At 43.0% G+C, this 21,889-nt stretch overlaps 1 protein-coding gene across 2 annotated transcripts in view; it reads right to left on the minus strand.

Moving 5' to 3' along the window:
• The window catches only part of SPTLC2 (serine palmitoyltransferase long chain base subunit 2), a 72,267-nt gene extending 55,288 nt beyond the window's left edge, over window positions 1–16,979 (minus strand). The window contains exons 1-2 of one of the 2 annotated variants that reach the window (XM_054275808.1): window positions 16,890–16,979; window positions 5,723–5,917 (exon numbers count right to left, since the gene is read on the minus strand). In XM_054275808.1, coding sequence (XP_054131783.1) covers window positions 5,723–5,917; window positions 16,890–16,979 — 285 coding nt within the window. Of the gene's footprint in view, window positions 1–5,722; window positions 5,918–8,054; window positions 8,134–16,889 lie in introns of those variants that run through there. The other variant, XM_054275809.1, reaches the window with a different exon arrangement.
• Window positions 16,980–21,889: the final 4,910 nt, after the last annotated feature.

Genomic DNA, 21,889 nt, shown 5'->3' on the forward strand with positions numbered 1-21,889 from the left:
CAACTGCTAAACCCATTTCTGATCTACCTGTGTCAAAAAGGCACAAAGATATTCATTTCCATCATTTCAACTGTGGAAACACAACCCAAATTTAGCTAGCAATCACTCTTTCAGAGAATCACAAGTATGTCCTTTCTCAAAGGGACAGTGGGAATAAAATTTCTAGGTCCTAAGATGCACAGAAGGGCAATTGTTTCTTCCATGTTCCTGTCTCAATTCATGACACAAAATCAAAATGATTACCTGCAATTGTTTCAAACCCTCTGCTATGTTACTTGAAGAGGGGTGGGGAAAGCGAAACCAAAAAGAAACACTGGCACATTAGAAGATCAATACTTGAGAGATTTGTTAAATCTAATTAAAATCTACTGAGATGCTTCTCAGTATTTTCACCTCCTCCTAACCATCTACACACAAGATTTCAGCTTTGCACAGTTATCCAAGCACACCAACTGTGTGAGTTGAGAAACAACTGGTATTTTAGCCAAGGTTCTTGGCTGGAAGGGGGAGGCTGGTAATGAGCCATCCTAGCAACTCAAGCAGGTATGCCTGGGTCCATACAGCCCAGTCTCACTTCAGATTACTCATCAGATGAGTTTTCTTTTGAAACCCAAGCTGACAAAGCCAGAACAGTAACAAGCTCAACTGGTGACTTAAGGATAATCATCCTCTACAGGCTGGCACCTCCAGTATAGGTAACACAAACATTTTATTTTAAGAAAAAGCCATCACTAGAACTAAGTTTAAAGTTACTGAGAGGAAGAGAAGTTCTCTGAACCTACTGAATCATGATAAAGAAAAAATATGTTTTAAAAGTCAACAAGAATTCCAGGAATAAATTATGGGTAAGAGAATTAAGGTTTAATATGGGACACTAGCTTTAGTTTTTTGGAGTACCAAGCTGTAGGATTGTAGTAAAGGGCTTTAAGTAGGTGCCAGCACACTGCCAACTCCTTTGTTATCTATACATGTTCTGCTCCCTCCAACAAACCATCCTCAGATAGGTCTCATGAGAAAGTTCCTTGGAATAGAGCAAGCAGGAAATGTTATTTTGGCATAATGCAAAAATGGATTGTCTATTTCCTCAGTGATCCTGACCCCACTGAGGGGTTCTCACGACCCACAGATCTGAGAATGTAAAAAACAAAGGGTAAGGATATTGTACCTTTATAAACTGATACTGACTTCTGGAGTTTCAGAGCCCTCTTTTGGAGCTGGCATACAGGAGCAGATGGTCTGCTGGTTGGTTTGGGGGCTGGTTTGTTTGTTTGTTTACCTCCTCCATCCTTCTACAGTGTGGCATTCCAGATGAAGAGTAGATAGTACAACAAAAAGACCACTTGAATTCCTCATGCTAATTTAATGTTTTCAATCTTTGAACCAAAAAAAATAAACACCTGGGAAGGAAGGGAGGGATGAACTCTATCAATCCATAATTTTCACCCAGAGGGCACTGGAAGAGACTCCCAAGGGAAAGTGGTTACAGCACCAAGCCTGACACAGATGGAGAAGTTTGGAAACCCTCTGAGGCACATGGTGTAATGGGATGTCCTGTGCAGGCCTCAGTGTCATTGTGGGTGCCTTCCAACTTAGCATATTCCATTATTTAAAATTTTTTACACATGCAACCACAGTGCTCTGCTGCAACTGCATCCTAGAACTGGAAGCAACCACTATCACCTTTAAATATTGTTATTGTTATCTTCAGATCTTGTTATTTTTCTATCAAGTTCTCTCATCTAATTTCAGATCCAACACTCTTCCTAGCTGTAAGGATCCCTAAGAATATCAGTCTGAGATTAAACATTTTCAATCAGAGGAAAAATATTCTAGGAATTGCTTCTTTGAGCAATCTTCTGAGTAAACAGTCAACTGCAACACTGGACCCAAAAGAGGGAGGAAAAGCAGTAAGTTCTTTCATTTATGGAGCTAAAAAAATCCTAAACAGCTCTATTCCTGTCAATTTCAGCCTAGAACACATACCCTATTGAGGGGATGCCTGAAGAAGAAATTGAAGTACTAGTGGTCTCCCTGAAGCCTGAAAAGCACAGCAATTTCAACGAAAAGCACAGCCAGTCAAGGGAAGAACAAAATTCTCCCTTGGGGTGCAACACCTTAGCATAGGTGATTTGGGAATCCATTATTTCATCATACTCTAAATGAATATTGCAACAAGTGAAGGTCATAATGAGAGCTTTGTAGCCTCTAGCTCAGGGCACAGGGACATGCAAATGCAGTGATTATGCTACTTTCAGAGCCAAGTTTTCACAGCATTGCACCTAAGCTAACAAATGGTGCCATGAGCACCAGCAGGCTTATCTGAATTCACATAACGTGCTCTCTGATAACACACACAGAACTGACTCTGAACAGAAATCCAGCAGACAATTGCAACAAATTCCAGGCCTCTAAAAGGAAGCAGAAAGACTAGTTTCACCTTGCTGTTGTGTGAGTCAAGGAAAGTGGAGCAATAACTGTGGGTAGCCTTTGTATCATCAGGAGGCCCCCGATGAGCTACACAGATGCTAAGACAACACTGAACAAACAATTCCAGTTTACTGCCCCTGAAATATTCCTACAGCTGGACTCCTGTGAACATGTCTTGAAAACCCCAAATGCTAGCAACATGTTCTAGCTGGGCAAGCTACAGAGCATGGAGCAGTATATTAGAGAGTTACCAGGCCCATTAAGAGTCACTCCCAAACACAAAACATGGAAGGTAATCAACAGGCAAATCAGGCTGGAGGAAAGGTTAAAGTGATTTTCATCCGGCCTGTAAAATCCTGGAAGCATTTTGCAGATTTAACTATATTTTATGACTAGACAGCACATTAAACTGGTATGCATAAATTGATTCCAGGGTAATTGAGAATTGTTAATCTTGCCATTTACCCATGCCTTAAATAGACCAGTAATGCTTCAGAGAGGATGTGCTACACAACACTGGTTTCCAGGAAAAGCTCAGCTGGATGTATTTTAAATAAATCCAAAACCCATGAAACTGTTTCCTGGAAATCAGTACTAGCAAAGTCTGCCCCTTTTCACCCTTTTGTGTTTCAACACCGAGTGAATATTAGGCTTTCTTAGAATCATTGATATCAATGCATGGCTGTAATAAATTACAAGGAATTTACCTGCCATCAGAAACAGCTGTAATTCAAACCTGTTCAAAATTCTGCTCTGCTGGTTAAATTTGCAGTTTTCTAGCTATGATGCAGAGTAAGATTATACTGTTAAATGACGATTTAAGGAAGAATTTGCTCTACTAAAATAAACTGTCCTCCATAACATAGAAAAACTGAGTCTTTTCCTTGTGTTTGTTTTTAATACTGTTTTGGACCTAAGTTTATGTTATGCTTTTAAATGTAAACACCTTCAGAAACACACCACAGAAAATCCACATACTTCAATTCCATGATTTTCAGAACAAGTTCATTCAGCCCTTTACAAAATACTTCCTCACACTACATAATTTTGTAATTTTTTACCTATTCAATTATTAATTATTTCAAAAAGGTAAGGCTAATCCTTTTGCTTGATACTTAAGAAAATCATAACAACCTAGTTGGCCCTTGAGAATTTCAGTAATAAAAAAGGTTAATTTCCACACAGAGGAAAGATTCCCACAAATCTGCCAGAAAGCACTCCAGTGTAATCACAGGGGTTCTCTGATTTACATATATTAATAACAATAAAAAGGTAAGTTTTGAACTTTTTTTACACACTAGTACCTGCATTCCCTTACCAAAAGGTGACTGGGCTGTCATCCAGCAGAGAGACTCAAATATTGGAGAAAAGAACTTCAAAACAAGTAATTGAGCACACACCTCTCCCTCCACCTCCTGCACCAAAATAACCCCTGGTTCCCACACTAGACGTGCTGCAATGTGCTCTCATCAATTCATTTGCAAGCAAACAAAGCTTAAAGCAGCAAAGGGTGAGGATAAGTACTGCATGTTCCAGCCGTCACGTGACTGCTTTTCTATTTGTCTGATAGCAGAAGCAGCTACTACAATCTAAGTGCTAGAGACATGATTTGGGGAAGTACACTAGGCTGAGATTTCTCCAACACCAAAACTTCTTTAAACAGGATTTCCTATTTTTCATTCTTACGCAGTATTCACTGGCACTTCTTATTAGCTCCATCCACAGACATCCTATGTACAAAACAAAACCAGAATACGTGCATCTCCTCATGGGAGCTGTAACCAACATAGAAACTGAAAGAGTTTCAATTCTTTCAGGGTAAGATGCAATGCTGAGTTAATTTATAAAAAAATTCAAGGCCACATTTCTTTTAGGACTAGGATAACCTTTTGCTAACAACCTCTGTGCTTCAAGGTCCTCTGTGGCAATCTCTATTTAGAGCCTAATATCAATAATGTGCTACTGAATTAGACCTGCTGCCTCCTTTTTTCACTCACTCAGAAGTCAGTTTTAGCAACTGTGTAAATTTTAACTCCTGTACTTTTAACCAATATGAAACACGTTTTAGTCATTAAACTCCCGTAAGAATGCTTCTATTTTGGAATTTCGTGCCCTACTCTGAATCTGCTTAATTCTACCTCACAGTGTTCACAGAAAGAAGCTACTGTGAGGTCATTTTAGGCACTGGTCCTTAGCTACTGTAAAAAGACATGCACTTTATTCCAGTGCTGTCTCCAAAAAAAGGCTCCAAAGAAGCCTTCCCTTTTTTAGTTCCTTCCTGCCACCCTTGATTATTTGTTTGCCTTACTGAGATATCCTTTCTGCCCCCTGCTATTTTCTGCTAGCCAACTGCTTCTGTGGCTGCACGGAGAACCAGAAACCAGCAACTGGAAAAGGAACTCCTTTAACATTTTATAAGCCACATTGGCTCTGCAAAGCAGTTGAGAAAAATAGTTTGAGAGAACCCAAATCAGCAAGAATAAGACCTTTGGAGACAGCTCACTGGTAGTCACACTCTTCTAAGAGGGCTCACATAAGGAGTTAGCAAAAAAAAAAAAAACCTTGTGAACTTCATGTTTCAGCAATAGCTTCCTAAAAACAAGTAACTCCAGTGGGGAATAAAGATCCCTAAAAATAATTTACAAGTAGTGAAAAACAGAATTATCCATTCCAGGCTAACTGCTGAAGCAGGCAAGACCTTTCACCTGGTAACAGAAGCTTTTGTGAGTGGGTCGTAACATGAATTAATTCTTTCTAATCACTATCAGTGAGGCACTATTCAGTACCTCAAATTACTCATCACCTAACCTGCTTGTGTTCTGGACGCCAAAAGAATTTTAAATTTTATAGCTTGTGCTCTGGATCTGACCCACAAGCTTCTCTTTGCAACTGCTTCAGATAAAGAGAATTAATAACATTTCTAAATCAAAACTCAGTCATCAGATTAGCATCAGAAAGCCTCCCATTGGTGTGAAACTAAAACCAGAGCCTTTCTTTAAGTACTGATGCTGGAATATACAATCTCTCTTTCCCAAACTCTTGTTTCTGCAGCTGTATGTTCATCTAACTGTTGATGCAGCTTTGCACTGAGACAGATGAGGAAACTATTCTGAGGAAAAATAACTCAAAAGAAACATTATTTTTTTTATAACACAGCACTATTTGTATAGCAATTGGGGCATCCAGAAGACAAGGAAAACAGCAGAAAACTTTGAACACCACTTCTCCCCAAAGAAACACTCAAGCCTCAGCCCATTTCCCATGAACATTCCTCAGCCCATTTCCCAGTGGTTACCTTCTGTTCTTCTCTTTCTGTTGCATTTTGACACTTCTCAATCTTCCACTGCCGCATGAAATCTCGCAGGTATCCAAAGAGAGTGAGAACGCCATAGCCTACATAGGTCAGCACAGCAACCAGCATTGGGGTTTCTTCAAAAGCTTCATTGAAAGGCCTTTTGTATAATCCTCCATTGTGCACAATATGATTTATCTATAGTAAAAATTTAAAGAGAGGCAGTTGGGGTATTAATTGAAAAAAAGGCAGACATTTCAGAGCAGTCCCCAGCTCTGCATCCCCACCACTCAGCAAAAAACAGCTTCCAGCTATGTTCAGCCATTACTGATAAACACTGCCAGCCTCTATATATGAAGTTGCCAAATTGCTGATATAACCCAAGTCACAGTTACCAATCTAGGGTAGTTTAATCTAACATCTCATTAAAACTATTTAGTTTGCAAATCTACATACAGAGCATTGCTCACATCTAGGCAAACCAAAATGAAAAAAGTGCCTCCACCAAGAGAGCACAAGTAACAGAACAATGACACGTCCCAGGGTTACTACAGAGAAAAACAAAATAGAAAGTAATAGTTTTATTGATCTAAACAATATATTCTCAGACTTGGAAGCCTGTATTAGTGTAACAAAACAATCATAATCCACGTATCTCTGTAGCTGTTAGCCTAAAGATGCTGACATAAACACTGTACTCATCCATGAGGCGGACATGACACCACAGACAAAAAAGTCATTGTATACAGAGTCTCAACACAGCATATATGTCAGCACACAGAACAAAGAATGGCTTTCTGTATAAAATCCACAGTAAAAGTCATCTTGCTACGTACATGTCATCTGAAGGTAGGAGATTTACCAGCTGCCTAGTGTATACAGCAGGTCTGTCTCAAGTACAATTACTAGAATATGCAATATTTGTGACTGTTACAGAAAAACTTCACAGCTACAGGGCAAATGCTCACCCAATATTAACAGTGGGGGGAAAAATCATGGTTTTAACTATACTACTTTTTTGAATTGTTAAGTTAAAGATCAGATCTCATAAGTTAATGAATGAAAACATAGAAATCTAGCCATTAGATGCAAATGGATATCTTGGCTAAGTTTTAGAATGGCTGCACGATAATAAAATAGCTACATATCAAAGAACATTCTATAAGACATAAATCCCCTTTGTGTGGCATCCAATATATATAAAAGTAAGAAATGTATTTCTTAAAATGTACTAATCAAAAAGACCTCAACACCTAGGAAAGAGATTGAACCTAAATTCATCCAAAAAAGACAACGGCAAATAATTCTTGAGGGGTGTGAGACAGGTGACAGAATAAAACCAGTTATTCACCTATGTCACTCATACTATCATATGGGAAAGTAAGGTAGAATCATACTAACCTCTACAACAGTTGATGAATCAATAAGGCACACATACTTGCTGGCATCACCAGACATTGAATAACTTGGAAAGTGATACCTGCTCATCTCAGGTGCTGGAACAAGTCTGTATTTTATGTCTGTCACTAATATCATGAAAGCAATTTTTCAGAAGCAAGGGGCTGTTCTTAGCAATACAATTATGCTATAGCAGCACAGTCACCAAGTATAAACCACAACAGCACTTTCCCTCCTGACAGTCATTTCTACCTCTTCCCTTCCTCTGACATGGTTTTAAGCAAAGCAAATCCTTGATTTGGACACAGTAGTTGTGGGGGCTTACTAATAGGTGGACGTATGGAAACAAAATAGCAAAGACAGAGCAGGAACTTCTCTTTTAGCGCAGCACTTAAAGACAGATGCAGGTAACTAGATTGCAGTGCTTTGAGGCCAGGTTTAATACTGAAGTATTATTTTAAAAACACATTGCATACAGCAGTGGCTTAAGGCAGAAAATTACCATGGCTTTGGCACAAGTGTAGGAACACTTGCTTACCACGTTGCAGCTCAAGTGCTGGCACTTTAAGGCTTTAGTGCAGGCCAAAGGTTGACACACCATTCTCTTCATGAACACACCTGCCAAAGAAACTGTCCCTGCCCCACTCACTCCTACTCTGAGCCACCTGCACCAGCCTCCAGCTAGTACAACTAAAGCAACTAAATCTCATTATCAGCATAGCATCCCTTCAACACTGAACTGATCCATGTTGGAAATATAATTGTCTGCACAAGGTTATTCATTAGACCTCAACAGCACTGCTCCACAAAGTCATTCGATGGAGCTCAGCAAACAAGAGGCAGCAGCTTTTGGAGAGAGAGGAGGGGCAGCAGCACCATGACAATCACAGAATCAGAGAGCCAACAATGCAAAGGAAAAACCGTGAGAGCCACCTACCCCCTCTCTATTACTCTCAGAATTGCTTAACTGTATCACTATGGCTCCTGTGCACAAAACTATCGAATTTTGTTGCATCCAGGTACAAGGAAGATCACACACTGCAGCTCCAACCAGCACAGTTTCACAGCTTGGGGAATTACAAGTAGAAGTTTGCATGCTCACATTGTCAGCTCAGGCTGTGAAGAGCAGCTGTTCAGGAGCAGGCACGTTACACACCTGCCCCCTGTGCCTGCCCACCAGCAGCTGATTTCTGGATAAGCAGACAGAAAACTGGCAGTGACTGCTTTGCAAATGACCTAGTATTGAATAATTAGAGATCACATCAAAGCTTCTAATGTCTTTCCCAGGTAACTGGAAGTTCATTTGGAAGAGATGAGAAAAGACTACATTCTAAGATAATGGATCTGAGGTTACCAAGCACCAAAAAGTAGTTACTGAAAAAAAAAAAAAAAACCAACAACTAAGAGACCCAAATCTATATGCAAACTTTATCAAAATAAAAACATACCAATTTTTTCCAGGTCTCTGGAGGTGCCTGTGCTTGTAACAAATGCTAAAACTAAAACAAACTATTCAATATGGTCAATCCCAACATTTCACTAAGAAAAGCTTTTTAGGAATACCAGTATTGATCCAACCCATACTCCAATCAATTTCACCTCTCATTTTTCTTCCACTAGTATTAATACATCCTTAAATTTGCGTGTCAGCTACAATATCAGCTGAGCAGCTTGTGTTATCCTAGCTGAATCAAAAAAAAATTAAAGACTGAATGCAATTCCACAAACTCCTCATGAAGCATATGACCGTAAAAAATCTCTAGAATTTGACTACAGAAGAGACATTTGTAGTCACATTAAATACAAGCCTATTTGTTTTGCAAGCATGTAAGCCTTCAAATGAAGGCTTACATGCTGCAAGCTCCAAAGCTGCTGCAAAAGAACAGCAACGTCAGTTCCAGAGACCAAGAAAGAAGGTGGCTACAGTTCAGTGCCTAATTTCCTTTCATCGGGAAGAGAAAAAAGGTGTGGAAGATTAAGACTTTTATGATTTCAACATGCTTTATGATCATAAAGTGAGCCATGACCTTTGAAGTAGAATACACAGCATATCCAAGCACGAAGAACAGTCAGAGTTCACTTAAACACATGGATCAGAAGAATGATGTGTATGCTCACCTACAACTCTCTTTCCTGTACTGTGCAGAGTACCTGTATGCAGAAGAGCACCATCACATTAAGGAACTCAGCTGCACGAGAATCAGAGAGCACAACTCAGCTGCTTACAGAAGGCAGCAAAGAACCAGCCACAGGTAATGCCTGTGTTGGGCCAAACTCTTGGCAAAACAAAGCACATGAAACAGTATTGTAGCAGTTACTGAGCTGCAGCAGCATCACACAGCTACTGCTAGAAAGGACTACACTGGTCTAAGCAGAACACATGAGAGTCTGATGATAATCACAGAATTGACTGAGTTGGGCCCACAAGGACCATCGAGTCCAACTCCTGGCCCTGCACAGCACAACTCCAAGAGTCACACCACCTATTTGAGGGAGCTCTCCAAGAGCTTCTTGAACTCTGCCAGGCTTGGTGCTGTGACCACTTCCCTGGGTCACTGTTCCCAGGTAAAGAACATTTTCCTAATATCCCACCTAAACCTGCCCCAGAACACCTTCATGCCCTTCCTCTGGGTCTTGTCACTGATGACTAGAATGAAGAGATCAGTGCCTGCCCCTCCTCTTCTCCTGTTGAGAATGTTGTAACTGCAATGAGGTGTGCCCTCAGCCTCCACTTCTCCAGGCTGAACAGACCAAGCGATCTCAGCGACTCTTCACAAAGCTTTCCTTCTAGATCCTTTCACCACCTCTGTAGCCCTCCTTTGGACACTCTGTATCCTTTGTGGGGGAGAAGACAAAAGCTGTGCACAAACACAGGAACATTTGCAGATGCTACTGTAGACAACACACAGGATTTACCAAGGACTCTGGGTACACACCTTGCATGGCAAGCTTGTACTTCAGGGAGAGAAGATGCTACAAGTGCAATACATAGTGCCCAAGTACGAGACCAGTACAGGCCAATTGCTTATTGCTGCTACCCCAGGAAAGGACCAGCACCCTGTATTAGAAAGGCCACTTCATTTCATGCTGACAGGAAGAACAAATTCACGTGAGCCTGGCAGACTTCATGTAAACACATTAAAAAGATTATTTATGCTGGAACACAACTTTGCTAAATTCTTATTAAAATTTAGTAGCTTCTCACTGCCACATACCACACACACTGCAGAAATTTTACTAACAGGTTTGCTGCTTCTATTTTTAGAAACACACTGTGAAAGACCACATCCATGAGTGTGCCTCCGTATGCAAAAGTGGCCACATTCATCACAAAGGATTGAGGAAATCAGCACTACAGAAATCACAGCAGTGAGAATTTCATGAAAGGAGCTGCTCTAAAATGTTAGATACCCTGTGGTAATTTTACTGTTACCTCTAGCCCTTTTCCTTGCACTGCTTTGCTTAGATTTTCAATCTCAGATTGTTGCATAGGTAAAAAGACAAAGTGTTTACTGCCAAAGTTAGAATTAACCAGTTTGAATCACATTTTAAGCTTTAAAAAAAAACCCACAGGAGATAAACTTGTTTTATAAAACAGACTTTAAGAGTATATTTTTAATTAAAGATCTGTTCTTCTTGACAGGTATTAGCAAATATTTTTATTTACAGTTAGTTAGTCACAACCAATTTGACAGTCCTTGTTTAAGATGCACTTACCACATCCACAAAAACAGTGTAAATCTTAGTAACATTTAAAAGTTGTTTGGGCTGGGGTTTTCCCCTGCCCTCCATTAGCAAGTAAAGCATGCAATAAAACTTGGTGCTTTTTGCTAACTACATATTGGTGACAATTTGGATTATACTGAGAACATACTATTTTTCTTTTTTTTTTTAATCTAAGAAAATATTTAATTTTTAAAATTTTTTAAATTAGAAGAATTTTTAAATTCTTTACCTTAAATTACCTTGAACCTCACATGTAATTTTATCTATTATGTTTAGTAGATTTTAGGCACACAGAATACTAAATATGATTTACAATAAAGATTTCCAAAGACAGACCAGGTCTGCAGTGCTTCCCCAACAAGTCAATCTCCAGGCTCTCAGACACCTCTGAAAGCATTTCCTGACATATTCCAGAATCTGCTCTCATTTTTATGGACATTAAACCCCATTACTTCCTAAACTTTTCAACCCTAAGTATTCTTCAAAACTATACTTTTGAATTAAAAACATTCTTTTTCTAGGATTCATTTCTTAATGATGGCAAAACAAAAAACTGGAAACCTCACTGAAGATGGGCCAATGCTTTACATTCCACCTAGTGAAACTGAAGTCAATAGATAAATAAAGCTTTTGTCCCCCCCAACAAATTGAACACATGAAATTTAGAAAAAAAATGGTTTTGTTGTACAATTAAGACAGAAAAATACAACATATCACTCAAGTAAGTATAGTAAAAATAAATTAACTTGTATACATCTATAGCAATTTGTGAAGGGCATTTAAGGCTTATCACCAGCTGAATTTGAACTGGCAGTCAAAATACAATCAACAGATTTTAACACTTCACCCAAACTAATTTTTCAGTGGCACATATTGAAATCTAAGAGAAGCCCATAATAACAGCAGCTATCACAGGCATTTGTTTTCCTACCAGCACAGACACACAGATTCTCAACAAGCACAACACTGGCACTACACCTACCAATTTAATATGATGACCGCAAATATTCATTTAGCCAGGGAAAATGCTGAGTAGCTGTTCCTTCCACAAAGGCTTACAGTCTTTTATAACTGAATTTGGTAGTAGAAAAAGATCATTGTGCAGAGGTACACTTTTTCAAAAATAGAGTTTTGTCAATGAAAATATGTGAACAAGGTTGCAGTCTTTTCTAGATCACACAACTTTCTTCTCACTTCACTTTTACGTTACTGACACAATAAATACAGTCAATGATCAAACCAAGCAAGAGTTGGAAAGCAGTAATTCCTTTCCTCAGGTCTGATGTAGGCCTCAGAGTACCTGCTATAAGCCCTAAGGCACACATCTTCACAGGGGTTTGGGGATTAATGCTGACGTCCAAACCTGCACAAACTCCCCTGCAGTCCATGAGCTCACCTCTGTAAGGCTGGAAGGGACCTCCATTGTGTCCAAGCCCCAGCTCAAAGCAGGGCTAATTTACAGCAGGCTGCCAAGGACCACGTCCAACCATCCTGAACTTCTTGAACTCCTTCATGGATGGAGATTCCACAGCCTCTTTGGGCAACTTCTTTCAGTACTTTACCACCCTTGTGTGAAAAATTATTTTCCTTACGTGCAATCAAAATTTCCTATTCCTCCAAATGACATGTGTTGCTTCTCCTACTATTGCCACATGCTTCCAAGAGTCTGGCCCCATTTCTTCTATATCCTGCAGCCAGCTAGTTAAGCCTTCTCTCTTCCTAAGGTTGAGCAAACCCAGCTCTCACAGCCTCTCCATTTCTTGGGGACCCTCCACTGGATTCAGAGATTGATGTGGTTATGTCAGGATCTTTCTGAGAAGCTCAAAACTGGATACCGTTTGCAAGATGCCATCTCCCAAATGCTGAGTAAGGGGCAACAATCACTTCTTCAAGAAGTTGTTAATGAGATTTAGATTCTCAGGATTTTTTTTTTCTGTCAGAAATACCTAAATTTTAAATTTGTACACAGATGTGAAAAAACCTCACAATTCTGGACTCTAATTCCTTTTTACACCAGTGGATAGGGTAGTTGTTTATCTTATCCTAACTTTCATCTGAAACATGATTCACGTCACTAAACCACTTGTAGCAAGAAGAACTTGCAGTATCTGCTGCAGTCATCTTAAGTGTGCTCTCCAAAAGAAACTACACTAACCTGAATTCCAGCAAAAGCATCTTAGAAATCAGGATGAAACCATTGTTCCCCTGCATCCTGCAGCAGTCCCACAAGATGAACCTTTAAGCAGTTTGTGCTATTTAAGAAGAGCAAGCACAAATCACAAGACTACACAAACTGTTTCCTGTATATCCACACCAAAACTTCCAGGAAAGAAATATCTATGCTGGCCATTTTAATAGCTGCTAGAATTCAGGACTTGTCTTAAAGGAATGCAAATCCCACAGTCCTCCCACTTTTATCAACCAAACTATTCCTTGTCTTCCTGAGGAAGCAGTACAAGACATTGTTTACAAAGGCATGTATGTTATCTGGAGGTTGCTATAGAATGGTGTTTGAAAACCTTCTAGAAACACCAGGGAAATTAAAATTTGTTTATATAAATCCAGCTTCTATCTAACACACTCAGAGATACTGCAGACAACAGAAATTAAGAACTTGATATCTAAAACCTATATTCCAATTTCTTTTTTTTAGGCTGAGACTACTTCTTCTTTAACTTCTAGAAGCATAACAGAACCATTCTAATGTGAGAAGCTCAATCAAGGAGTAAAAAAAAAATCACATTACTAAGAATTTGGTAACAATAATAGGTGGATTCAAATAAATTATCTTGGAAAATAAGGGCATTTTCTCCCATTAAAGATGTCCCAATCTCCCTACTCTAAGCAAGAAAAATCTTTTCAGATGCAGCATTGGAAAACCATTAGTCATTTCCAAAACATTCCACTGGAGAAATACGTTCCAGTTTAAAATTGCACTGCAGAAAGAAAAAGCAATTTCCCCCCATTTATTATTCCCACAAGTGTCTTGATAGCTCCTAAACACCATTTTTATATTGAGCTCAACACTCTCCCCAAAACAGCAGAAGGGCATAGAAAGCAGCATCATGCACAACTTGAAGAGGTAACTTCACATCTCTCTTAGTAAGATTTCTTCTCTTTTTCCTATCTGTGTTCAACTCCTCACATCATGACAATACTCTTTGAGATGTCAGGCTTTTATCTTACATACTGCAGTATTACACCAGAGTTCTCAATCAATTTTAAGTCCATCCATAAATTACTACACTTTCTAACCATTAACTCCCTTAACTGTATACAGTCAGAAAAAAAGTCACTTTTCTCCAACATTACACAATTTTAAATTTCTATATGGTTCTTCAACCATTAAGATGTTCTTTAAGTAATTAAGGTGTTCATAATGAGATTGAAATTCAGTGAATGCAACAATCTCTAAACAGATCACCTTCAAGCAGGAGCCGAGTAATTTGAACACAAGATATCTCAGGAAAGCCAAGAGCTGTTATTTATCTTTGTACTTCAGCAGAATATTTTTACTGTGCTCGAGCCCTAACTTCAAATGGTCACTTTCCCAGTCACTGATGATATTTCATTAATCTCCAAGGTAGTCAGAGTCTGTTACTGCATAGTTTTAGTAGGCAGCAAGTTTCTCCTCTCCTCTTACCAAAGAGGTTTAGCAGTTCAGAAGGAGACAAATACAACCTCTTTGAAAATTAAGTAAACAATTTCACCCTCTTCTGTGCATGCTGGAGTAAAGAACCTACTCTGTGTCAAATACCACCCTTAGAGAAGTAAGTATCATAGGGAAACATCAGAATTTAAGCTTTAATTTTTTTAGGAAAAAAACCCCCAAAACAACATAAACAAACAAATCAATAATTAAAAAACCCTCCAACTTACATAGATAACCTGAGCAGAAACATCCTAGGTAGAAGAGGACTCCTTTTTTTCACACAGTTCAAAGTGGGTAAAGCTTTCCTGCACTATCAAGCCCTGCTGGGGGACACGGTAATGCACTACCCTGTCTCTAAACTCTCCCCTCAGAAGCTCCATGGTTTTCCAGATAAATTGTCAATGACTGCAACATTTCTTTAAACTGATGGTTTTCCTTTCCCCGCCTCTTCCCATCATTTTAGCTAGATCTCATTTTACCTGTTACTTTTTGCACAAAACCCTTGAAAGGCCTTCTTGAAAAGTTATTTTCTTCATCCTTACTTTTCTGTTTGGTTTTTTTTCCTACTAAGTAACAATCACATTCTTTTGTGTAAGCTGCCTTGTTTTTGGTACTTGCTTACAGTTGCAGATTTTCAAGTACGCTGTGTGGTAAGTATGCAGTATATACATACACAGCAAATATATCCAATACAAAGTGAGCATTCACATGTTTCCCTTCTTCTGTAGAAATGCCCAAAAAACAAAACCGAAAAGGCAAAAGACCACCCAAGTAGCCAGTGATATCAGAATCTCTGATATATCAGCAAACACATCTTTTGGCAGCTTACCACCACGGATGCTATCTAAGAAAGACGCACATAATTAGCTCCCCTAAGCAATTGCTTCTTCCAGTCCAGTCCTAACATGCAGACCCTCACTTTGAAAGTTAGCATAAAGCTAGCCCACATAAAAATATGGAGAAAAAATGTAATACTCCTAATTATAAATCTGTTTGACCAACACTCTTAAAACTCACACTGCTGCTACACTCTGGATTTTTGGTAAGATTTCTCATGACCACTTCTCCAGTGAACCCTGACCCACTTTAGGATTAGTTACCTCAAATGCCTCAGGTCTCCAAAACATATCTGAGCATAGTATCATGTGCAAGCTACTAAGTGAATAGAACATCTCATAAACCAGCAATTCTTTTAAAGTTTCCTCAGTTTGAAGTCTAAGTTTTTTTCCCATTCACATGCTGCATCACCCATGTTTTCCAGATACACAGGTAAACAAAGCCCTTGAGGAAAATGCTTCCCTACCTCACTTTCTGTTCCTCTGAAGTAGAAGAATATAACTGTATTCAGACGTTCTTCTTTAGAAAACACAGGGTGGGGAAAAACTGTCACAGGACAACACTTTCCAGCACCAAACTTCGTCTTATTACAAAGATTTACGTGTAAGATTTTATAGCCAGCAGGGCTGGGTGTTTGTAAGGCAAGACTAGCAAAGCCACAGCTCCCCAAACCAGCACAAGCCGACACTGCTGCCAGTTGAAGGTCCTGCACCTCCCTCCATCTGTTCACTTCCAGTATTGGGCTGTATCTCTCAAGGGCCAGGGCATAACTGTGAGCACCCATCCACCCAAAGAAACACAGTATGTATCCTCAGTTAAAGATAGCTCAGGGGAAAAAAGTCTCGTTTTAGCCTGCATCAGTTCTCAATCCAGCTCACACAGTGAGTGCACAAGCCTACACTGAGAAAACAGAAGGGACACCAGAGGACTGAAAAACAGAAGCAGCAGGAGAGATGATGACAGAGGAAGGCTTTTCTCCAGCAGCTTGAGGTGTTCAAGGAAACACAACCTTCTGCTGGGGCTGAATTCATGACAACCTTTAAAGCTCTTCACACTGTAACGCAAAACTTGAGTGTTTTGCACAGAAACAATTCAAGTCTGCAAGCACAAACACACACTTGCATGGCAGGCTGTGGTACAGCCGGATGGGAAGCGCTGCACCAGCCCCCAGCCCGGCTCTAGGGGAAGTGCCTGCTCAAGACTACCTGTGCCCACAGCCCCCGCGTCGCACCTGGAACAGCGAAACACGGCGAAGGACTGCCGAAACCTTCTCTTCTAAACCACACGCCTACTGTGCTGCAGCGAGGTTTAACTTCAAAGCTCTGGCACCGGTAAAAGTGAAGTTACAGCCGTGACCCGAGGGACAGTCATTTCCCACGCCGCCACCAGTGCGGTGAGCGAGCATCCCCCGGGCGCTGCCCTCCCTCCCCAGGCGAGGGCTGACGACACAAACCGCTGGGCTCTGCCGACACCCCTCACAGCCACACCGCGGTGCCTCCCGGGGCCCCGCCGCCGCGCCCCCCGCCCGCCCCAGCGCCGCCCGCGCCCCGCGCTCACCTGGGTGCCGGGCGGGCCGCGGACGAAGCCGTTGCGGAGCGCGCCGTGGGCGCCGCAGCCGTTGGCGCGGGGCCGCTCGGGCCGCTCCATCGCGCCGGCCCCGCCGCGCCCGCTCCGCCGCCCCCGCCCGGCCGGGCCGCGCCGCACCGGAAGCGCGGCCCGCGCTGCCCCAATCGGCGGCGCGGGCGTCACGCGAGGGGACGGGCCCCGCCTGGCCGCGCCGACGCGCGTGCGAGGCGGGCGGCCGGGGCCCAATGGGAGCCTGCGCGGCACCCGGGTGGGAGGGGAGCACGGAGAAGGGAGGGGCTCCTCCAATGGCGAAGAGGAACGCCAGTGGGGAGGCGGAGACAGAGGGTGAGCATTGCCCAATCACTTGGCAGGGATAGGACGGGGCGCAAAGGGGAGGGGAACAGCTAGCCAATCACTGCGCGAGCCCGAGGGAGGGACGCGAGAGAGAAGCAGGGTCCGTCCAATGGCGGAGGGAGAAGTGGGGCGGAGCTGAGGCGGCAGCCAATGGACGCGCGCGGGTGCGGACAGGGAAGGGCCGAGGGGCACATGGCGCTGGTGGGGCCGCTGGGAGCTGCCTGCCTCGTTCCGCTCCAGAGCGCCCATGAGCGCGGTCCCGCACGCCGTGGGCCGGAGCCGGAGCCGGCGTGGCGCGGGTTGGTTGTGCCGTCACCGTCACCGTCACCATCCCCGTCGGGAAAGCGGCAGCCCTGACTCGGGCACGCTGGTGGCTGGAGCGGGGAGAGGCCGCGGTGGGTGAGGCCGCGGGCAGCCCCTCGCTAGCTCGTGCTGAGGGAGCTGATGAACGAAACGGTTCCTCCGACACCTGCAGGGCTTCCCAGGATGCCTTGGGCTGTGTCCTCATGGAACCACCCGACGGAGGGCCCCGGGTGAGAGCTCCAGAGAGCGTTTGGGGATCAGACGTAGTTACTGTAACGCCTTTGCCGCGGCTCGGGAGATGTGCCTTGGCTGGACACCGAGGGCCCTTGCGGGGCACCCTGCGGAGCAGCCGCGGGCAGAGCTTCGTTCCGGCAGGATTTACACCTGGGCTGAACAATGGCGAGAGCCTGCCCGCCCTGCCGAGCTGTGTCGCCCCCGGCAGCTGGAGCTGTTCGCTCTGCCCACAGCTCGGTTTATAGACCGTACTGGGTTTATATACAAACGTGTTTTCTGACAGGGTTTGAAAAGGGGTACTCCGTTCAAAGACCAGGTAAACGAAATGCTAAACTAAATAAATATACTTAGTTAGGGAGTGCGTGTTACCAACTCCACTGCGGTTTGAGTGACCAAGCATCAGGCAGAGGAGGCCAGAAGGAAACCACAGAGTGTCTGCGTTTGTGCACTATTAAACAAATACCTGCGTGCATCCTGGTGAGGGAGTAGGGGGCGGTTCCCGAGCTGCAGGAGTGTTAATTGGCAGAAAGTAAACAGCCTGACATGTTGAATCACACTGAAAAAATGGAAGAGTGTGACCTTTGATTTCTCCAGTGTAATTTAGAGGGAAGGGCTGTGGTTTTTCTATTCACTTAGCAGCAGGGGAGAAACAAAATGAAGAGTTATCAGGTTCTAGCATATGAATTGGAGAGAATAGTCTCATCATTTCTCTCTGATTTGGTACTATTGATAGTTATTTTTATGTATTATAGTCACATCTTGGAAACTTTGTCATGGATCTTATTGCAAATTTGGTGTGAACATGCAGTGCCTAACAAGTGAATTAGCTTCTGTGAAAGACAGTAATTTTTCTTCCCTCAGGAAGACAGGAAAGCTTCACAGCCTGGTTTCAGCCTATTTGTAGGCAGCAGTGCCTGTCCAGTCTGCTTCAAGTCGCCATGTCCCCTTTGGACAAGAGGGCTTTTTATAATGAGGGTGCAAACACAGCCTCAGCGGTAACGAGTGCAGGGTGGGAGTTTGACCTTGTTCCTTTTCTTCTGTCTCTGGCCACTCCCATATCTGGACTATATAGGTGGCCATTGAATCTTAGTTTATATTGTATAGGTGGCCTTTGAGCCATATTAAAATATATGTATTGTGTAAGTGGCCTATGAGTCTTGGTAAAATATATGTATTGTATAAGTGGCCTTGCCCCAATCCTAGTTGTTCTAAATGGGCTGCAGCTGTGATGTCCTTAATTGGGTGGCAGGTGTGGCTAGTGAAGATAACTGGGATAAAAGGGGGTGGGTTGGCCTGTCAGGGAGAGCCTTGGAGGAGTCCTGATGAAGAAGCAGGAGCAACACTGCTGTGAAGAGCTGCTTGCAAGAAAACCACCCTGAAGGTATGGGACTCTAGAAACATGATAACAACAGGACTACCCCTGAAGCAGGTATGCCCTTGCCTCAGCAGTAAGCTTTCTTCACCTGGTTTTGACATGTAGTTGGAGAGAGCCACCAGCTCAGATGGGCTGGCCTGTGTTCCATCTCTTGTCTTGCAGGCTGGGACCATGGGGAGACTGGTGTTACTAGGATGGACCTTGGAATGAAAGCAGCAAACACCCCTGCTTAGCACTGGTTACTTGTGCAAGTGGACTGGCTTTGGTGTAGGTGCAGTGAGGGCACTGGTGGGGAAGAGGCACAGGTGATTTATTTCTGGATGAGCAGGGGAGGGCTTTTGCAGAGTTGAAGTAATCTATGAGGAAACTAACAAATACAACTTAAAAATAAGTAAGAAAGAGAAGTGTATTAGGGGACCCCATACTGTAGACTTCCTGCAGTATTTTTCCCCTGTTGCCATAGTTGGCTATAAGCATTCTCCTCCTGCCTCCTCTTCCTTTGAGCAGAACAGATTGAATTGTACTGACCAGTTTTGCCATGGGGTGCAGGTGGTCCATCAGTCTGCACTCACAGGGCATGTGTAGGGCAGCACCCCCACTCCCTGCCTGCCCACCTGCACAGGGATGAGTTTCACCTGCTAATGCCTTACTTCTAGAGAGGATAAACTTATTCACCTGCCAGGCACAGAATCTCACTGCTGTGTGATCTGTTAAAGCACAAACCCTTCTCACATGTAGGTACCTACAGACTGGTTGCTTCATCTGTCCTTGAACCCAACTAACATGAACCCTTAGGATGTGATGGTTTCTGTTTTGGTTTGGAAATGTAAATAGCATTAAAGGACCTACTGGTCAGTTCATGCAGGATGGTACAGTCCTACACAGCAGCTGCAGTGCTCCCCTGCACAGAGGGACCTCACCCTGCCCTGAGCATGGGGCCAGCACAGCCTGGTGTTTTAGGGGCATCTGGTCCCTTCCAGCACAGTGCAGGGGACATGCTCACACTGGGGCTGCAGTGACAGAAGAATCCAGGATATCCATGGAGACAAGTCACAGCACAGGGCTGCCATCCCAGGGCACAGCTACTGCCACAGGCAGGACCAAACAAATCCCACAGAGCTCCTGGAATCACACCTGCAGGCAACTCTGATATGGCTCTGTGCACTGCACAAGACACCTGTGTACACAGGTGGCTGCAGCTTGTGCCTCTGGACTAGGAAGTTGCAAAATAGGGAAACCAAAAGAAATCTGAAGAGCAAATTCCAGTTCTAAATTACATTTTAAGTCTCAAGGATACTATTCCAGTGAGCTGGCAGAGCAAACTGCCTTACTCTGCCAACTGAACAACATCAATATCACCCAATGTGAGTGTCAAAAAAGGCAGAGATCCTGATCATAGTTTGCAACCATGGGGCTGTTCTTTGCTGTAGAGGTGGGGGACAAATGAGTCATCACTTGGCTCATAGAAGTCTCATCGTTATTTGAGGTCAAATTCCTGGCATGTTCATGTTTGAGTTTGGCATGGAGGCATTAGGAATGAATGCACCAGGAAGCCCTGAACACCAGGCATTGGATCAGAGCGGTGAGTTCTGAACCTTGGAGACAGCAGAAGGGCATGTTCCGGAAGGAGCAATTGGGCAGCAGACTTGAACGTTTGTGAGCTCTGAGAGAGACCCTACTCAAAGCAAGATTGCTGCTCACAGCCCACTGCAGCCCTGGAGAGCTCCAAGGGTCTCATTTAGGACTGCACTTTGTAGGGTCAGAGGAGAGTTGGCTTTAGCCATTGTAATTTTCCATCCTGGCTGCAATTCCAGTTGCTTCTGCTGTCAAGCTTTCAAAGAAAAAATTCACCTGGGTTGTTATTCAGACAAGAAAAGTAAGTTTCCAAAGCTGTTTGTTGAAAAGCAGGAGCTGATTAGATAGTTCCTAGGAGCATACAGAGTTTCTGATAAGCTCAAGAGGAGCTGAGCCCAGGTGCTGTTCACCAAGGCTGAGGCCTGACAAGCATTTCTTGCGCTGAAGTGCATCCAGAGGCAGGGAAGAAGGGAGTATGCACCACCAGACCTTCCTTCAGACCATTCCAAAGAGCTGATTTTCTCTAGGCTGTACTCAAGGCTGACTACCAAGATTGTCCTGGCTTTGTTTGGAGCCTCCTATGCTTTATCTGCTTTTACTTATGTTCCCTGTCCCCAAGACTTCTGTACAAAACAGCACTTACTTAGAAACTGTCATATCTGTTCCCATCCCACCCTTGTGGGTTCAATTTTCTGGATATTTGGCCCTCCTTTGGCCCTCCTTTGGCCCTCCTTTGCAGTGTTTTGGAATGGAGATGGCTGTTTCTCTGCAGTGGAACCAGGCTCTGTCTTATAGCCAGCTTAAGACCAGCAGTAGCATCCATCCACTTTCACTGCATTTCACCAAGCTGTGCAAAGATGGCTGGGAGTAATATCAGAGGAAATAGAGAGGTTATATTCACAGCCTAATAGAGGTTATAACAGTACAGAAACTATAGAGTAAATCACAGTTACAGCTCCCTGTATGAAGGGTGATTGGTGTGCTCAAAACCTATTCCACGAGGATTCCCCACACCCACAGTCAGCAACCACAGCACCTGCTAAGGAGGATGAAGCAGAGGGTGGAGTGGAGACACCTCATCTGGGCTCTGTTGAAATCCTTGCAGGGAGGGGAACTTGATTGCACTTTGCAGCTGAGAAACTGCATAAAA

The sequence above is a fragment of the Melozone crissalis genome, unplaced genomic scaffold (assembly GCF_028551555.1).
Source record: "Melozone crissalis strain CALT ecotype California unplaced genomic scaffold, PUWL_Pcris_2 ptg000018l_1, whole genome shotgun sequence".
Taxonomy (NCBI): domain Eukaryota; kingdom Metazoa; phylum Chordata; class Aves; order Passeriformes; family Passerellidae; genus Melozone; species Melozone crissalis.